This window comes from Sciurus vulgaris, assembly GCF_902686455.1.
Source record: "Sciurus vulgaris genome assembly, chromosome: 11".
Taxonomy (NCBI): domain Eukaryota; kingdom Metazoa; phylum Chordata; class Mammalia; order Rodentia; family Sciuridae; genus Sciurus; species Sciurus vulgaris.
In genome coordinates this window covers 113,794,095-113,813,370 of record NC_136472.1, presented here as the reverse complement: position 1 = coordinate 113,813,370, position 19,276 = coordinate 113,794,095, and the positions used below count along the sequence as shown (strand labels likewise).

The 19,276-nt window shown below is 37.2% G+C and overlaps 1 protein-coding gene across 1 annotated transcript in view; it reads left to right on the top strand.

The window, feature by feature from the left end:
* DDX6 (DEAD-box helicase 6) overlaps positions 1 to 11,620 on the top strand; it is a 31,848-nt gene extending 20,228 nt beyond the window's left edge. The window contains 5 exon segments of the mRNA XM_079105270.1: positions 1,791 to 1,806; positions 1,809 to 1,853; positions 5,098 to 5,199; positions 5,971 to 6,153; positions 7,256 to 11,620. Of these exon segments, the coding sequence (XP_078961396.1) occupies positions 1,791 to 1,806; positions 1,809 to 1,853; positions 5,098 to 5,199; positions 5,971 to 6,146 (339 nt within the window). The 3' untranslated portion in view covers positions 6,147 to 6,153; positions 7,256 to 11,620.
* Positions 11,621 to 19,276: the final 7,656 nt, after the last annotated feature.

The window sequence follows — 19,276 nt, the reverse complement described above, 5'->3', positions numbered from 1 at the left end:
TGCTAAATTGCCTAGACTGGCTTTGAACTTGCAATCCTGCCAACTGCCTTCTGAGTTGCTGGGATTATAGGCATGCACCACTGCACTGGGCTGTTTTGTTTTAAATCCAAGTGCCCCGGATTTAAGAGTAACCTGTTCTTGGCTGAGAGTGTAGCTCAGTGACAGAGAAGGCCCTGGGTTCAATCCCCAGCACTAGGAGGAGGGAAAAATAGTATCATTCTTTAGTAGTAAGGGACTCTTCATTACAACACTGCCTGAGGTTCAGTTATCTAAAAATAAAATCAGGGTATGGTGCATATTCATACCTTAGAAGGGGTATGATACAGAAGTGAAATTTTCTTCTTTTTTCCTAGGTAAGCTCTAGATTTGCAGTGTTTCTTACAATAACCACAAGCCATATGTGACGATTTAAATTAAAGTGAAAATTAAAAATTAGTGTCTTAGACAAATCAGCAATATTTTGGGTGCTCAGATAACTACCTATGGCTAGTGACTTTCATATTGGACAGTATAATAAAGAACATTTCCTTTATTACGGAAAGCTGTGGTCTAGATTTTTAACTTATTGCTATAATACTTTTCTCTTACCTGAGGAGGTACCAAGATCCTCAGTGGATGCCTGAAACGTCATAAAACCAACCCTAAATACTATTTTTTCTATATATTACACATTTACAATTTGAACATTAGTCATTGTGATAGATTAGTAACTAATAAAATGGAATAATTATAATAGTAGAGTATAATGTTATGTGACTGATCCCTCTCAAAATATTTACTATACTGTACTCGTCCTTCTTATAATGATGTGAGGTGATACAGTGTTGACATGATTAAATGAAGTGAGGTGAATCACATAGGCATTATGAATGATGCAACTTTAGGCTGTTACATAAGAGCTGCGTGAACATAAGCACTATGAAATGACAGTTGATCTGATAACTGAGATAGCTAAGTGATATGGGTAGTATATACCTATAGTATGTATGGTTTGGATATACTGGTCAAAGGGATGATTCACTTCTCAGATGGAATGGTGCAAGATTTCATTGCTCTTCAGAAGAGCATGCAATTTAAAACTTACACTTATTTCTGGAGTGTCTTATTTAACATTTTTGGACTGAGATGACTATGGGTAACAGACCATAGAAAGCAAAACAAAGGAAAAGGTTGAACTACCGTATATGGTCCCTAACCTGATAGTTTTTTTTTGTTTTTTTCTTTACTATTTGCCTATAAGAAAAGGAAGCAATTTCTGAATGTCATAATTTGATTTAATAGGAAATAATTTAAGGCTCTGACAATATTGCATTTTTTTTAATGTGCTGTCTACAACACTGAAATTTCATAGAAGTTTCTATAGACTGATGAGGAACTTAAATTTGGTTTTGAAAGAAATTTAATGTAGCCTAGGAATGTAGGTCAGTGGTAGAGTGCTTACCTAGCATGTGCAAGACCCTGGGTTCAGTATCACAAAAAAGAAAGAGAAAATAAGCTTAATATGGATCATTTTGGGGTATAAAGAACTGATTGAAGCCTAAGGTAATGGTACTTGCCTGTTATCCCAGGGATCCAGGAAGCTGAGGCAAGAGGATCCCAAGTTCAAGACCAACCTCAGCAACTGTCTCAAAATTAAAAGGCTGTAACTCAGTGGTAGGGTGATCCTGGGTTCAGTCCCCAGTACCACGGGAGTATAAATTTTTTAAAAAAGAACGGTGGGTTAGGGGAAACAATGATGAAAAATTCAGGCTGTATATTAGCTTTAATTAAATAGAGGTGTTTCTTCCTAGGAACATCGAAATCGTGTATTCATGATTTCCGAAATGGCTTATGCCGCAATCTTGTTTGCACTGGTAAGGATTTTTATATTTTATCTATTTTTTTTTCTCCCTACTTCTGCTTGCTTTCTCTTGTCGTGTAGTGCATCTTGTGATGTAGACCTGCAAACCATAGTACCACTTGGAGAATTTCTGAAATTAAGAATGAACTTGAGTTAACCCCCAAAGTTGGTCCTCCTTATCTGAATGTCAGAATACGTATTCTGGAATTCATAACTATTTATTTTTGTTCTTTTTAGTTATACATGATAGTAGAATGTATTTTGCTATTGTATATGCACGGAATATAACTTCCCATTTTTGTGGTTCATAACTCATCTCTTAAATTATTTTTGGAATTTGTATGTTTTCTGAGTAGTTTTAGCCTACAGGAATGAGCTAACACAAAATGAATACTAAGAAATCACTTATGATTTTGAAGTTCTCTCTTTTTTTCTTCCCAGAAACAGACTAATCTCTTTCTTTATTTTGCTTACATAAAGAAAAAACAAACTGAAAACTCAGGTAGACAGTCAAGTCAGACAAATGGATTCAGTACCCCTTCCATCTCTACACTTGAAATCTAATCTTATTGGTATGAGATTAATAATCTAATGTAAAATGAAGAACTTGGAGTTTGAGATACACATACAGAAGAATACACTGATTTGTATATTACTTGATTAATTTTTGCATACATATACACCTAAACAACAATCACTTAGATAAAGGTTTAGAATATTTCAAAATCTGGATTTTTTGAAAATGCTATTCTAGAAATAAACTTCAACACTTTTTTCCTGGATTATTAAATTTGGTAATCGACAAAAAGTAAGAAAATGACTATAAAATATCATACATATTTATAGTCTATTTCTTTGCCTTCTGAAAGGACGATTAATTAAGCTAGGAATTAATACTTACTTTTTGCTTACTAATTGCTTACTTTTTATTGGCAACTTGACCTTTAAGTATAGTACTTAAAATATAAATACCTGATTTAGTGGAAAAGATATTAGACACTAGAGTTTTGAGATTAGGTTCCAATCTTCACTTTTTTTTTTTTTTAAACCTCTAATTGTGACTTGGGACAAGTCATATTTCTCTTTATGCTTTTTATTTATTTTTTTAATAAGATGGAGATGCTTTATAAACTAGATTCTAAATATGTTGTAGTTCTTTCAACAGATGTTTATTGATATTCAACAAGTATTAACCTTTACGACATATATCTATATATCACATATAGACACTTGAAAATGGTAAAGATATGTATTTGTATACATGGTTTTTAAAATTTATTACACATTATATGTATTTTCACTACACTTGGGGAACCCATAATCTAGAAGAAGAAATAGTTAATCAGTAAAACATTTAGAGGAGTTAATGAGAATTTATAGGAACATGGTGCCATTGCCATCAGGCATTTCCTTATGAGACAATGAATTATTCTTTCTTTAAGAAAAGGAAGTTGAGGCTCAGAGGCCATGAGTTCCATCTCTAGTACCCAAAAAGTAAACAGTAAAAGTTCTTAGTACTTGCACATTGAGAAGAATTGTTACACTGGTTAATTGGTTTTATTTTTAATCGTTAATTACATGGTTGCCCTCAGATAAGGTTTTTTATGTAAATAAGTTCTGCATAACATATAGGTGTGAAATGTACAAATAAACGTTTCCACCCTTTGTTCAGGGAGCCGTGATTTAATCAGACCCAAAGATAAACTACTTTAAGGCAAGTCTTCCACACTTTTTATATAAAGTGCCAGATAGTAAATATTTTAGACAAGTACTCAACTCTGTCATTGTAGCTCTCTGAAGCAGCCTTAGTACATAAATGAAAGGGCATAATCATATTGCAGTCAAACTTTTTTTAAAAAATTAGTTGGGCTGAATTCAAAAGAGGTAAAGTAAACGTGATTAGCACATATGAAGTACAATAGTAAGAAATCCTAAGTGTTCATTGGAGAGCAAAGTGAATAATTAGCTGTGAGGTGGTTTGAGAAGAGATGGAATTTTAATTAGCTTTATAACCCAGGTAAGTTTTAGATCTATAGAGGAAGAAATATTTAGTTAGGTGACTGGGATTTTTTAAAAAAATGATCCATAGAGGGCCTTGAAGATAAGTTTGAGAAGGAATATGTGAATGAGTTTGGTAGAAAAGTATTAGAGAATTAAATTAGAACCGAAGTGGAGTAGAGGACCTCAACTCTCAATTTAAATTTATCTAGTAGCACTTGGTGAGAGTGGGTACAAGAGACTGAACTCAGGGACACTTAAGTCACATCCCCAGCCCTATTTTATATTTTTAGAGACAGAATCTCACTGAGTTGCTTAGCGCCTCACTGTTGCTGAGGCTGGCTTTGAACTAGTGATCAGCCTCCAAGCAGCTGGGATTACAGGCTTACACCACCGGACCTGGCTTCTAGTAGCAATTTTTTGTTACAGATTTAAAGCAGTATATTAGAAACACCAGTCTGTATTGGTTTTTTTTGTTTTATGGTGCTGGAGATTGAGCCCAGTTGTGCTTTACTACTGAACTACATCCCCAGCCCTTTTTATTTTTCACTGTGAAACAGGGTCTAACTATGTTGCTTAGCTTGGCCTCAAACTTGCCATCCCCTTGACTCAGCCTACCAAGTAGTTTAGATTAAAGACATGTGACACCATGCCCAGCTTTCGTGGATTCTTTTGGAGTATGGAGCTGATGGAAACAAGAAAACCTGACTGTTATCTCAGTCTAGGTGTTTTGGAGTTTTTTTCTCCCCCAGAATTCAAACTAGCATAGTAATTCTGGGATTAGAAAGGAGTAGAAGGAATTTTACACATTAACTTATTTTAGGTCTGTTGTGAATCATTTAGCAGAATGGAATGAATGAATTCTAAACTAAACATGCTGATTAGTGAAATTGCCTCTTTTTGAAGTATTCTAGCTTTATATACCTTGGATAAATGCTAGAAATTAGACTTAAAGGAAATTATTTACTCCTGAGACTCGTTTATGAACTTAGTGTACCAGTCATGTCTTCTTCCTGCATTGCCCAATTACCTTGGACTATTTAAAACCTACTTGTAGAACTGAAAAAGGTAACTAAAGTAGAAAGTTGTTTATGTCGATGTAATCATGAAAGGTGTTGCTAATTTGCAGGTGCGTGTTAATAACTGAAATTTTAAAACTTAGGTTACACTAGAAATGAGTGTTTAAAGTATGGTGTCAAGAAGAAGTATGTTTAAATTAAAAGGTATAGTGAAAATTATCTTTTTGTTTGTTTTTAAAGATCTGTTTACCCGAGGTATTGATATACAAGCTGTGAATGTGGTAATAAATTTTGACTTCCCAAAGCTGGCAGAGACCTATCTTCATCGTATTGGAAGATCAGGTGAGGAAGAGGAAGGGGATGGTTTGATGGGAGTTGGTTTTTGAGAAGTGTAATTATTTAAAAAATACAGTATCTACTAGAACGGTGAAATTACAATAATTGATTTATTTGATTGACTTATAATTTCGACTTTATTACGAAGAGTTTAAAATAGCTACTTAATTTGAGATGAAATTAATGTGAAAACTTGACTTGTTAAATGGTACAGTATGTGACTGTACTGTTCAGTGTGTATGTTTTGGCAACTTTTGATGCAAGTGAGCATCTATTTTGTCACTTGAAGAAGATAAAATATAGCTGTCTCTCAATATCCGTGTGGTTTTGGTTCCAGTACTTCTTGTGGATATCAAAATCTGGGTGCTCAATCTCTTGTATAAAATGGCATGTTACTTGGCACATAACCTATGCACATTGCTACCATATACTTAGAAATGATCCCTGGCTTGCTTATAATACCTGATACAATGGAAGTAGTTGTTATACTGTATTATTTATGGCCAAATTATGTCTGTACACATTCAGTACAGTTACACTTTTTATCCAACTATTTTCGATCCACAGTTGGTTGTATCCACAGATGCAGAAGGCCAACTGTACTACTTTGGATTTAGACCTGAAGATAATGGGGTAGTATGTATATGAGGAGACCATAAGAAATGTTTTCTTACACTTAGATGGTGCTGAATGTAGATATTAATCCTTTGTGGTTTTGTCAGGTTAAAGACTTGTCACCTGCATGTTGTTATATTTAACTCCTTCCCCTTTTTTTAGGTCGCTTTGGTCATCTTGGCTTAGCCATCAACTTGATCACATATGATGATCGTTTCAACCTGAAAAGTATTGAGGAGCAGCTGGGAACAGAAATTAAACCTATTCCAAGCAACATTGACAAGAGCCTGTATGTGGCAGAATACCACAGCGAGCCTGTAGAAGATGAGAAACCTTAACAAGCATGTAAGTACTTGACAATAGTGAAGTGAGCAGAACCTTTAAATATAAAGGAAAGAAATTAAATTCTCTTTCCTAGGGGAAATTTGATGTACTACCATGTATGATAGCAAATAGCATAAATGACAGTCAGAAGCAGGCATCGCTTGGATGAGGCAGTAATATCATAGAATATTTGAATGTTCTGGAATGTAGCTTCCTAATTAATGGGATAGCAGTACTTAACACACATTTAGATTCCAAAAATAAAGTTTAAGAAAATTTCCTTTCTTTTTTTGGCAGTTTGGAGCGCAAAAAGATTTTCTACTGTTATTTTTTCACCCAAAGTAATTTGCTTTCACCATTCACTGTTCAGTTCCAAAGTGTGCAATAATAAATGCAGTAAAATTATTTTACCAAGTGCGTAATCAGTTATAAGGATGGCTGTCATTTTAAATGCACACTAATTTCCTGAACACCGTCTTCCTTCATCTTTTGGTGACACTTGGGCTCTGTTAGGAAATGCATAAAAATAAGGCTCCATGTTACCCAATATAGAATATTTCAAAGTTTTTCCTTAGGAATATCCGATTTAATGTGGCAGTAATTTTGAAATTACAGTGACTATGTTAAGCTTAAAGAATTCTTGAATTACTCTTTTCACTTTAACTTTTTTCCTAAATTAAATATCAAATGCAAAACCCTTAGACAAACAAAACTACAAATATTTGTTAGTACTTTGGCACACTATTCAGCTTATTTAAATAAACATTTTTTAAAAATATTTTTTAGTTGTTGATGGACCTTTATTTTTATGTGGTGCTGAGAATCAAACCTAGTGCCTCACACACAGTAGGTAAGCTCTCCACTGAGCTACAACCCCAGCCTTTAATAAACATTTTTTTCCTTAACTTAGTTATCATGAATGAGGGTTGCCACAAGAACATTTAGGATCTCATTCTGTCTCAGTGATGCCTAGGAGAAGTTCTTTAATTACATTCTCAGTAGACAAAGACTTAGTAGAAAACTACTAGACAGAGATTTGGGATGAAAATTGTGAAATGTGTGTATCCTAGCTTTGCATTGCTTTCACAAATGTTAATTTCAGGTTTCTTCGCTCTTTCTGTAGGCTTTGACAAACTCCAGAATGCTCCTTTGGATCTGTGACACATCGTTTTTGGGGGGGGTGCTCTTCTCTTGTGGGTTTTTCATCTTCTTTATTTTGGAGCTATGAAGACTTAAAAGAGCTCAGACATTTTTCTTTTTTTTAACTGGTGAAGAGGAAAAAAAACTGAAAAGAAGGAATATACCTTTTTTGTTCCACTTGTTTGCACTGTGTGCTGACTGAACATTAGTTGCACTAACTGGTTTTAAAAAAAAAAATGTTTTTTGGGGGAAAGGGGACAAGGAAGGAGGAAAAAGAAGAGAAGGGGAGAAACCCTAAAAAGAGAAGAATCTTGAACACACAAGCTTGTCTACAATTTCAAAATTCTCCAACAGCTGACTCTTCAAGTGCATTTCAACTTCTCCCTAATTACTCATCCGTTTTTTAAGCCTGAAGAGCTTATTACTTATTTGTGCGAAGTGCCTTATGCTATGAGACCATTCAGAATATCATCTTTTAGACACAGCCCGGAATCAACAATTTTCCTTCTTTTTTTCCCCCCACCCCTCTTTTAAACTTTTTTTGTCTCTTCATTTTGGTTTCAAGTAGAAGTCTCTCTCTTCCCTTTCTACCCAATACTGAAACCCAGGGCTGAAAGATGAAACTTACTAGTAATGTTAAACACCATTTTCTTTTTCTTTATGAGGAGGAGTTGATATGCAACTGCAGTTCATCCGCACTGTAAATACATGTATTTAAAAAAACAATCCCAAGTAAAAATTTCTTCTGGGCTGAGTAGATACAACATCATCGCTCCCAAAGGAAAGAGCAGTCTATCATTGCAGGAGCCATATGACAAGCCTTTGTGCTCTATAGCAGAACACTAAAGACTGGTTTACATACGCCTCCATTAGCAGTATGGCACTTGATGTGTAGACATGTCAGAGCCTTGACCCTCTTTCCTCTGTGGCAAAGCGTGTCCCATAGAAAATTGGGTGTGTATACTTGTATAAACTTTGTAAATAAGTTTTTTTCTGGGTTCATATATATATATATACATATATATATTATTTTTTCTTTGATGAAGGTTGCTGGGATTAAGGGGATTAGAGTGATTATGGGAGCAGCTAAAGATGAGAGGGGCTCAGTTTTCTGCAACACTAAATTCTAAAACAAGTACTTTGGCCTCTTACTGTAGAGAGCAGACATCTATGGGGACCCTGTGTTAGAAAAGGGACCCAGAGGTCTGGAAATGCACTGTTTGCTGCCACACTGTCACATATAGTACATTTGGAGTAGTCTTCATCAGAGAGCAAGGAAGCTTCAAAAATCTAATTCAAGGTGATTTTTTGAGAAGCTCTCTGATTTTGCTTCTTCCTTTCTAAAAGTGTGAGGAACTTTTCAAACTCTACAAAAGGGGGTAAAGATTAATCTGTGCAGTGTGGGAATTACATGGAGTAGCAGTGTCTTTGAGCAAAATGTGTACGAAGCACGGATTTGCATTTCAGAATATTAGCCAGTACCAGCTTTGATAGCGTTAGCAGTTCTGGAGCTTAATTTTCTGTGGATCATCTCTTGTAATGTGTAAATGTGTTGCCCTCTGCCCATCTTGGTAAATAAACTTCTGCAGAAATGGGCAACCCTTGAGAGCTGTTAACTTCCATGCTACAGAAAGCTGCTTGCCATCCTCTTCCGTTGTGACAAGAATTGTTATCTGTCATTTTGCATTGTAAATTGCTGGCAAATGCTTTACAGTCAGTAGTGTTGCTTTAAATTGTGCCCCTCCCAACATGCTTGATGTTTGGCCTGATCTCCAGGCAAAAGGAGTGAGATGAATCAAAACCAGTGAACTTTTTTTTTTTTTAATGTTTTTAATTCCCTTTTAACCCAGTGTACTAGGTTAATCAGGAGGCATCTTGGGGAGAAAAAAAAAGCAAAAAACAAATTTTAAAAAAATTGATTTCCATCTTCCATTGTTTTTCAAAACCCTAAAATATTAGATAAATCCTGCATATGCTTTCATGCTCAGTGAATTTCTGGGTAAAGAAATCAATTATTTGAAGTTGCTTTTTTGACTCTTGCCTAATTCTAAGCAAAACTATTTGTGACTCACCCCAAATTGTTTGGGGAATCAAAATCCTGCAGATGCCTCCTGATCAGACATAGCCCTAATTCCTTAACAGCTGTAGCAAGAGCTGCACAGTACAAACCCAAAATGAGCAAGCTCCTTTATTTGGCATCCAAGTCACATAATGTCCAGTCAACATTGGTTATTAAATACAAAAAGTATACTAGAAAGTAACTTTTTTCCAAGGAGGGGTGGGGGAGGGAACTTTAAAGGTGTCATCTTTTGACCAACATATCTTGGCCTTGTACTGATGCAGCTCTCTTATACCCCTCACCCCTGCTCCCACCGCCTCTGGTGAGATAAGAGGGATCATTCATGTAGAACAAGAAAGGAGTATAAATGCAATTTTGCATCTTGCCAGAGAGCCTGTGGGTAACTAAACAAAAAGCAGTCTCCTTTGTCAATCTTAGACTGCTGCCTGGTGCCACATGCCTGTGGGTCCCTCTTAAAGCACAGACTTAAATTGAAAGTATTACTGAAGTACGGCCTCTGATGAGGAAGTGGCACTTAAACTATCTGGGACACCACAATTGGACACTGTCTTTTAGAGAGGCAGCTGTCCAGTTTGGTGCTTGACTTGAATAGGAATTGTTAAATGGAAAGATGCTCTAAAGACTAGGTCAAAGCCTAGTCCTTTTTTTTTTTTTTTTTTAATCCCTTATAAGGAGCATTGTTACTATTGGAAATTGTCTTCAGATTCTTTCCAGTTTTTTGTTTTGTATTTTTATTTTTTTTTAGTAATGGTTATTTTCCTTCCTAGTGGTTCATTTGGATGAGAACTAGACCCCGTTTTAATATTGAAACTACATCCAATTTGTGGTTTAGCTTTCTGGTCATGTAGTCGTGTAATGGGTTACGGATCACTTATTACACACCTTGCTGCCTCTGAGCCTGTTTTGTTTTTCTCTCTTGTGTTCTAAAGTGAAACTCTCTTGCCTTTCCCTTTGGTGTGGGATAAATTTATCCTAAAGTGATCTTTGATGAAAAGAAGTGGGAGAGGAAAACCAAAATATTTTTCTAAATTATTTTCAAATTGGTCCCAAAGGGTTGGGGTGGGTGGATAGTTAATCATTATTTGTTTTCAGAATGAGATGGGAGCATCTTTCCTCTGCTTTGTGTTTGATACCATCGTGCTTGGTTAAAACAAGACACTTCAGCACAAAGCCTTGAGTATAAATTGTTGGAATCAAAACATCTCATTCTGATAACTTTTTTGTTTTGTTTTGTTTTGTTTTGTTTCGTTTTTGTTTAAATGTGGGGGGGGGGGGAGGGTACTGTGTCCCAAAGGGGAGGGTGTCTGCACTAAGGATTTAGAAACACTTTGGAAGCTCATAACCTCATCAGAAACTGCCTTTAGCCGCACTCCTGACCTTCTAGATGAGTAACAAAAAGATGAAATAAGTTCTTGGGAATTAAGCCATGTTATTTTAATTTGCTGCATCTTCCAGTGTTCTGTGTATCTTTACAGTTGTTATGGTGGAATCATTTTCTTGCCAAATATCTGTCAGGCAAAATTATTGGCCTTGTGGACGCTGAAGTTAAGTCAGCTTTTTGCTGAACTTAATGTGGACTTTGGTGAGCTTGTGTAGTTCTGCTTTATATTCATAAAGATAGGGTTTTTTTGTTTTTGTTTTTGTTTTTCTTAACTCCCAAAGAAAAGCTATTCTCTCTGATCTAAAAACTCATCTTTGGGGTAAAGAAGTGTCCAAAGGTTTTAACTGTTCATGAGGTCAGAGGGAGCTAGCCTGGCACCTGGACTCTGCCCCTCCACAGCTGACAGATTCCAACAGAAGTGTATTTAAATTCTCCAGTAGACAATGCTGGGCAGGGCAAGGAGGGGGTAGGGCTGGGTTATTAAGATACAGGCTACTGTATTTTAACCAGTGATTGTTGGGGAGGGGTGCCTGGACAAAACAAAGTCACTTCCCCTTTTTTTTGGAAACAAACAAACTTGAAAAAATAATTTTTGTTTGGTAAAAACAGGAGAAAATTTCAATGTCCCTAGCCACAAGGGACCAGTTCCACTGAGAAGTAAACAGTGGAAACTCAAATTTGAAAACATTTGGGGAAAGGGAAAATTGGCTTTCTGTTAATTGGCAAGTGTGTTCCAGTGGGACTCTGTTTTTGATGGGATGTGTTATGTTGTATGTACACGTATATAGACCAGAGTCTTAATTGAGTTTATAAGGTTCAGAAAAGATGGTTGGTAAAATCTTGATTTTTGTTAATTTATCTCAATAAAAGCCCACTGGAACTCCAAATGTGTGTACTGTACATCCTTGGCAGCAGGCTGCATGTTTAGGAGTCTGAGAGCATTTACTAAATAATTCATACAGTGAAGCAGTCACATTTCCAACAGTATTTCTGTAAGCCCAGATAACTAAAATCTGAGTGTTCATCTAGCCTAAGTACTGTCACAGTGCATTCACAGTTTTCATAGCCTAAATAGAGAACCCAGTAATCAGTTGGGAAGGAGGGAGATGTCTACAAGTCAAGGATTTATACCATCACCTCCCAAAAACTGTTTTCAGATGAAAAGCTGAGCACACCCACAAAACTACAGAACACTGATTAAAGAAATCAGGAGACCTAAATAAAGAATGCAGACACAAAGCTTCTCACACAGACCTTACCATCCCTCCCCTCAATAGATTCCTAGATATATAGGTATCTAAAACCATAAAATATGCCGATGAAAGAAACTAGAGTGGAGAGAGAGGTAATGTTCATGGATTGGGAAAATGCTAAGGTGAGGTTAAATATGATCTATTTAAACTGCATTTTCAATCAATTTCAGCAGGCTTTTTGTACATTTCCACAAGATGATTCTAAGCTTATATGGGGAGGCAAGCTGTGCCTTAACTTGTAAAAGCAGAAAATTGAAGAACTACCTGATTTGAAGTCTTGTCAAGAGTTTTAATGGTATTAGCAAAAGGATAGAGCTGTATGAGAATGGAACAAAATAGATGCAAACAATTGAAAAATATTTTCCCTGCTGTACTGGGGATTTTTTTTTTTTTTTTTTTTTTTTTGAGACAGGGTCCCTGCTGAATTGCTGGGACTGACCTTGAACATGGAATCCTGCCTTAATCTGAGTTGCTGGAATTACAAGTGTGTGCAACTACTACTGGCTAATGATTGATGATTAAACAATTACAATGGCAATTCAATGAAATCCTTCCACAAGTGGTGTTGGAACAACTGGCTGTCCGTATTTTTAAAACCATCTTTCAGCTATTCTTTGCACCTTACACAAAGCTCTAAAGTGATCATAGCCAACCAAGCACAATGGCACATGCCTACAGGCCCAGCTACTCTAAAGGCTGAAGCAGGATGATCCCTTGGACCCAGAAGTTTGGGATAACCTGGGTAACAGACCCCCATCTGTTTAAAAAAAAAAAAAAAAAAAAAAAAATTACCTAAAGATAAAATAACTGACACTTAGAAAAACAATCTCTGTGACCTTGTTTGGGTTCTGCAGAAAGCTGAGCGTGCTCTTATATGGACAGATATGGAAAATATAGAAGAAACAGTGTCTTAGGATAACGAATTAAGAGTTCCAGTAAATTCAGTATTTAAGGAGATTGTCCAAGATGCACACTTGGACATGAGAAAGTCAAATTGGGTAACCTGCCATCAAATTGAGTTTAGACTTCATTTAGATTATGAAGTCATGTAGGGGGACATGCCACCAACCTTTCTAAGGCATAAGGAGAATGGATGTGAAAATCACTTAGGATTATTGTACAACTGGTGTAGGGTCAGATTTCCTTGGAGACAGTTCTACATCTGTTTCTGATTTCCATTCTCTTATTACACTAATTACAAGATATATCTGTTTGCCTTCTCAGGTCAGTTTTCAGCTCAGTCTCTAGAATTAACCTGTATGAATTATGTTAACATTTCATCTGCTCCCTGGCTTCCATTTTTTGCTGGCTGGGGTTTCTCTGTAGAAATCAAAGGGAAGAGTAAGATCCTCTGATTCCCTAATGAGAGTTAGTTTCCTACCTGTAAAATTGCCTTTGCTTTGCCTCTCAAGAGCTCTGAAGGAAGCTCAATCAACATGACCCTTTACCTCATTTTCTGTTTACTATCTCCTCTTGCTAGGTTCTACTACACCTGATACATCCTAAATAGATCGTGTGTAATAATAAGCTTTGTTGCAAGTGTGTAATCTTTTTCTAATTGGAACCCAGATTGACAGAGTAATTGGTACCAGAAGTGGTACCAGAAGTGGCACCAGGAAACATTCCTTTAAAATGAGATTCTGGGGTGGACTTAGTAAAATCTGGTGAGCTCAATGATGTCCTCCTTATGAGGGTTGGTGGAAGAACGGGATGGAACATGACTAATTCATGGCAAACGATATCAGTTCAGATTTTGCTTGGGGGTATCACAGAAGGAAGTGCAGGTAGATGGAAGTTATGGGAAAATGGGGCTGTGGCGATTATTACAGCAACAGTAGGTCCTCAGGCATTTGCAGAATAAGAGAAACATGCAGGCATCGACAGTTGAAGAAGACTTCCTTGGGAGGTTGAAGGGCCCTCATCTTGGGCTAATGTCCCTAGGACTGAAATAAAGAGCAGCCTAGGAAAGCTTTACTTGATCTATATAAACAGATCCAGACAGCATTAGGAAGAATCAAGAGCCTCAGCAACTGGCAGAATCCACAAATAAGTTCCCTGGCCAACAGAACAAGGAACATTGTGACAGAAAAGGCTAAATGGAAGCACCTCTATCAAAATAGCCAAAATATCACATTCTCTGAAAAGATTGAAGAGATGAGTGCTATCAACAAGGACCCAAAAGATGCAGGGTTGGTGATTCCCACCAGTCTCCACTCAATGCACACAATTGTTTTGTGCAGAAGATAAGAGGCTAAGAGAATGACAGATTATCATAAATCAGGAGGTGACTCCCAACTGCTGTTCCAGATGTTCATTTTGCTGGAGCAAATCGTCATGTCCCCTACCACCTATATGCAGCTATTGCTGTAGTGAAGACCTTTATTCTTCAGATGTGACAGTAACTGTGAAAACAATTTTCTTTCAGCTGGCAGAACCCACTGTAACTTTATTGTCCTTTATGGGGGCTCTGTTCCCTTCTAATTTAATCACTTTAATCACCTCTGAATGCTACAAATTATCATGCTGGTAAACTTATTATGGAAATGCAGAGCAGGATGTACCATTTGCCCTGGACTTTTCTAAAACCCAAGCATATCATAGGATAGGAAATAAATTCCACAGAGAATCCTGGTCTAGCATCCTCGGTGAAATTTCCAGGGTTTCAATGGACTTGGGCATATTGCAAATATCCCATTGTATGTGAAAGACAAATTGCTGCATCTGGTGCCTCTTACTGTTAAGAACCCAGTGGGCTTCTTTAACTTTTGGTAGCAATAGATGGTAAGTGTGCTACTTGAACCCATTCGCTGGGAAATCTGACTTGTGCAAATTTTTGAGGTGGGTCCAGAACAAGAGAAGGCTTTACAACATATCTAGGCCATCATCACAGGTAGTTGTCACTTGGGGTCTTCTGATCTTAAAGCCCCTATGGCAGATAGGGATGCTTTGTGGAGGTTTTGCTATACCTCTTTAGGTGAATGACTGCATAGACCTTGAGGATTTTAAAGAAAAGTTATGCCATCCTCTGCAATACTGGTCCTCTTGAAAAACAGCTCTGGTTTGCCACCCAGACCTGGGTAGACAGAGCCTGACTGTGAAACCACCGAGCGTCACCAAGTTCATGTGTGACCCGAGTTGCCCATCATGAACCATGTGTTGCCTGACCCACCACACCATCAGGCAACTTTGGGCTCTTCTGGCCCAGAGGTGTTAGTTCCCAAGAGAGGAATGCCTCCACCAAGGAGCTCAGCAGTGGTTCCACTAACAGGAAATTGAGACTGTCACTTGCCTACTTCGAGCTTCTCCAGCTAATGAACCAATAGATAAAGAACCACTTCGCGGTGATTAATCCTGATTTGAATAGTGGACTCGGGTTGTGACTACATGAAGAGGATAAGGAAGATAATGTCTGTAATGCATATCTCTCGGGGCAACTGTATAATGTGATAAAAGTTATTGGAGCATAGCCGGGCCCGTTGGTGCACACCTGTGATCCCAGCAATCAGGAGGCTGAGGCGGGAGAGAGAAGGAAGTTGTAAATAACCATTTTAACTACATGATCAGCAGAGGTGAGAACCATTATAGTTTGGAGTATTTCTTCCTTATTTATTAACCATTTCTTCTCTTTCTCCCTTCTTGCATTGTCCTACCATCTAAGAACTATTAATAGAGATTAACCTTACTTCTTACACAAAGGGGGTTTTGAGCCAGTTAGAAAGCCTTGAACATCACCTGAAGATAAAGTGACATACAGAAATTGGTATCCTCTTCTAGGGAGAGGTTTAGCATGTTTTGATTTTTTGATCGACATTGGAGAATATTATTCAGAAACATTTTGCTGTTGTCTTGTTTGGAAATTAAAAATGGCTTTGAAAGAGATGTGATTGGCCATATGGTGGTGCATACCGGCGATCCCAGGGACTAGGGAGGCTCAAGTGGGAAGATCACAAGTTTGAGGTCTGCCTGGGCAACTTAGTAAAGACCCAGTCTCAAAATTTAAAATGGGGGTGGGGCTGGGAATGTAGCTCAGTGCATTTGGTCCTGGGTTCAATCCCTAGTACTGCTAGAGAGAGAAGGGGAGAGAGGGAGAGAGATGTGGTTAAATGCCAGGTTAGCAAGTGGTAGAATATGACGGTTTTGTAACTTGCCCACGTAGCTCATATGGAACTGCATTTCCTAAAAATCTGCTGTCCTCTAAAGTTCTACTCTGATGGATTGGTAGTTTGCTAACTTTACTAACTACTAAGCTAAAACTGCTTTCCCCAGAATCCCCTTCCCTGTTTGTTCTGCATCAGAATTGACAACAAAATAAAATTTGCAAAAGCTTTGGGAGTGGAACTTGTAGGAAATCAAATAAAAAGATGTCACCCCCAAAATATGTCACTTTGGCACAGCAACTCTTTTGGGCTATATAGGAATCAAGAGATGCAGAAAGCAGAATCTTCCCAGAGATTCCTTATCAAACTAAAAACAGAAATGTCTGCCTAGAGGACACACCCCTAGGAGAACTGACTCAAAAGGAGCCTTGAGGCATTCAGTGAGATTCCACACGGCTCCCCACACCCCAAGCCCAAAATATCAGCACTGTTTCAAAGACCTGATGGTGGCTAGGGTTGTAGCTCAGAGGTAGAGTGCTCACCTAAGCATGCGTGAGGCCCTGGGTTTGATCCTCAGCACCACATAAAGATAAATAAACAAAATAAAGGTATTGTGTCCATCTATTACTAAAAAAACCAACCAAACAAACAAACAAACAAAAAAAACGGATGGGGGCTGGCGACATCCTGATGAGGAAGATGAAGACAATGGGTAGAACAGGTCTGTGCCAGTCACAAGAGGGCTCTCGATCTTCAGGAGTTACCACCAGCATGCTCCCCTGTGGCAGGTACCTATAAACGCCATATTCTCCTGTCTGTCTCTCAAGTCTTGGGAGTTTGTCCTGTGTGCTAATGCCAGGACACTTCCCTTATGGATCCAAATAACCATGAACTTAAATAGATAACCAAATTGTGGTATACCATATAATGGAACACCATTCAGCAATAAAAATGGATGAACTATTGACACATAATGAATGTGTCACATAATGATTTGAATGAATCTCAAAATAATTGTGACGAGTGAAAGAAGAAGAAAAGAATACATCTGTGGGGGTCCTTTCTGCCATGTCCCACATGGATGAGAAAAGACTTAACCGCCAGAGGATGATGTTGGTTGTATATCACCCAATTACCCAAAAAAAAAACTTTTCTACTCAATAAAGACACAAGAGCCAGTACTCTTTTTTAAAGGAGAGGGGGTATCATGGGTCTGGCCATGCCAGCTCTGGCCTCTTACAACGACAGCAACTCGCCCAACTCTCTTTATTTATAACATACAGGTAAAGGGGGCCAGGACCAGGAGGAGCTTCTGTGATGGACAGGATAGGGTGGAGTTAGAGGAACCATTGTCTTAAGGGGGAATATTCCAGAAGGAGACAGGGAACCACTCCCATGCAGTACCACATGCTTCCCGACAGTTCCTAGAAGCCAGGCCTCTGCATCCCATGTCTCAACCTAGTCTGATTCTGCTAAATAAGGATGGCTGAACACATCTCCCCCTTTTTAATCTTTTAATGCAAATGATGGGCAGTTATGTTGCAGTTCTAGATCTTGGTTCTGAGAGCTGCTCCAAGGTCCCGGCTCTTGGTTCCGAGGGTATGGTGACCTATTATCAGGATACAAAAAGAATTAGTAGCAAACATATCATTTCAATACCATTCAATTTAGGAAATATCTGATTAACCAAAAATGCAGAGTCCATGAGATCAATTCTATCTTTTGAATGTCCTGGATGTGGTGATATGATTTTACAAAATCCAGGCTATTATTACTGCTATGTCAAATATTCATTAGATGATAATTATCTCTTAGTCCCATTGGGAAGTATGATATTTACTTGTAACAACATACATGCTTACAATCATTATGGCCTTTAGGCCTTTGTTTAATGGGAGAGCAAAAGTCTCATTACCAATATTTGAAATAGTAGTTGTTAAAGGATTTAATTTAATCTCAATCATTCTATTAATACTTAACTTTCAGGGGCCAAACCATCTTAACAGAAAAAATCATGACCTTAGATGTAATGAATATGGGAACAGATAGAAACCTAGAAGAATACATTAAAACATATAGGAACCAAATTATCATCAAAGAAATAACTATTAGAATATAAATGTGAATTATTCATCTTTCTAATGTAATATCAGTTTGTTAGATTCAAATTTGGTCTTAATTACATGGTTACCAGTAGTGCAGAGTAATATCCAAATAACAAGGAATAGTCCAAATTACATGGAGTTTTCAAAAATCAGAATGATTGTGTATCTGACTTTATTTTGTATTCTGAAAATAGTTTTAAACAACTCAATTATTTGCCTAGTTCCTTAAATCTTTCATAGCATTAAAGATTTAGATTACACATGGTTGCTTGTAAATTCTTTTCAAGAATTAAAAGCAAAATATATTTAGTGGCAATGTTGCCACATTAAGGCCTTTCTGATTTTGAATCTTCTAGTGGAAAATATCTTGATATAATGGTCTTTCATCAATTTTTTTAAGGTCAATCCAAAAGCATATCCTTCACCTTTAGAGAAAATACATAGCATTGGCAAGACATTTGTATATTTTATTTAGGAAAAGGATCAGATTCTATTGCAGAACAATTAAGGCAGTAAGATATTGGTGGATAATTCATAGAAATGATTGGCTTATATGAGAAAGTCCCATTCTAATAACTGTTTGAAGACTGGCCTAGGTATTCCTTATGCTGTGTTTTTCTCAAAGGTTATATTTAGACAGCCAGAGAGTCTATCATGGAACCAGCATATAGATAAATCTCCATTGCAGCCAGTAGAGTCAAATCCAGTCACATGAATGGGTGTAATGTGAGTATCTGCAAAACCTCCCATCATATGAATATCAGCAGTAAATACTGGGATTGAGTCTCCAGTCCACATCATTGGATGTATAAAAGGTGGATCTGGGAAATGGGTCTAATAGATTTCCCATATATTTCACTTACCTGAGAGCTCAATAGAGCTAACATATAAGTATTGTGGCTGGAGATTTAAGATCTTCTTATTGTAAAATCTGGGGCATTCTATTATGTCACTCAGCAGCAGTGAAACTCCTAATACAATTTTTAGACAATATTTTCTGAAATTAAGTAGGTTTTACATAGGGATCTATTTCTCCCCTTTTATTTTATTTTTTTAAATTGTAGAAAAGATTGCTATAAACTGGAGCA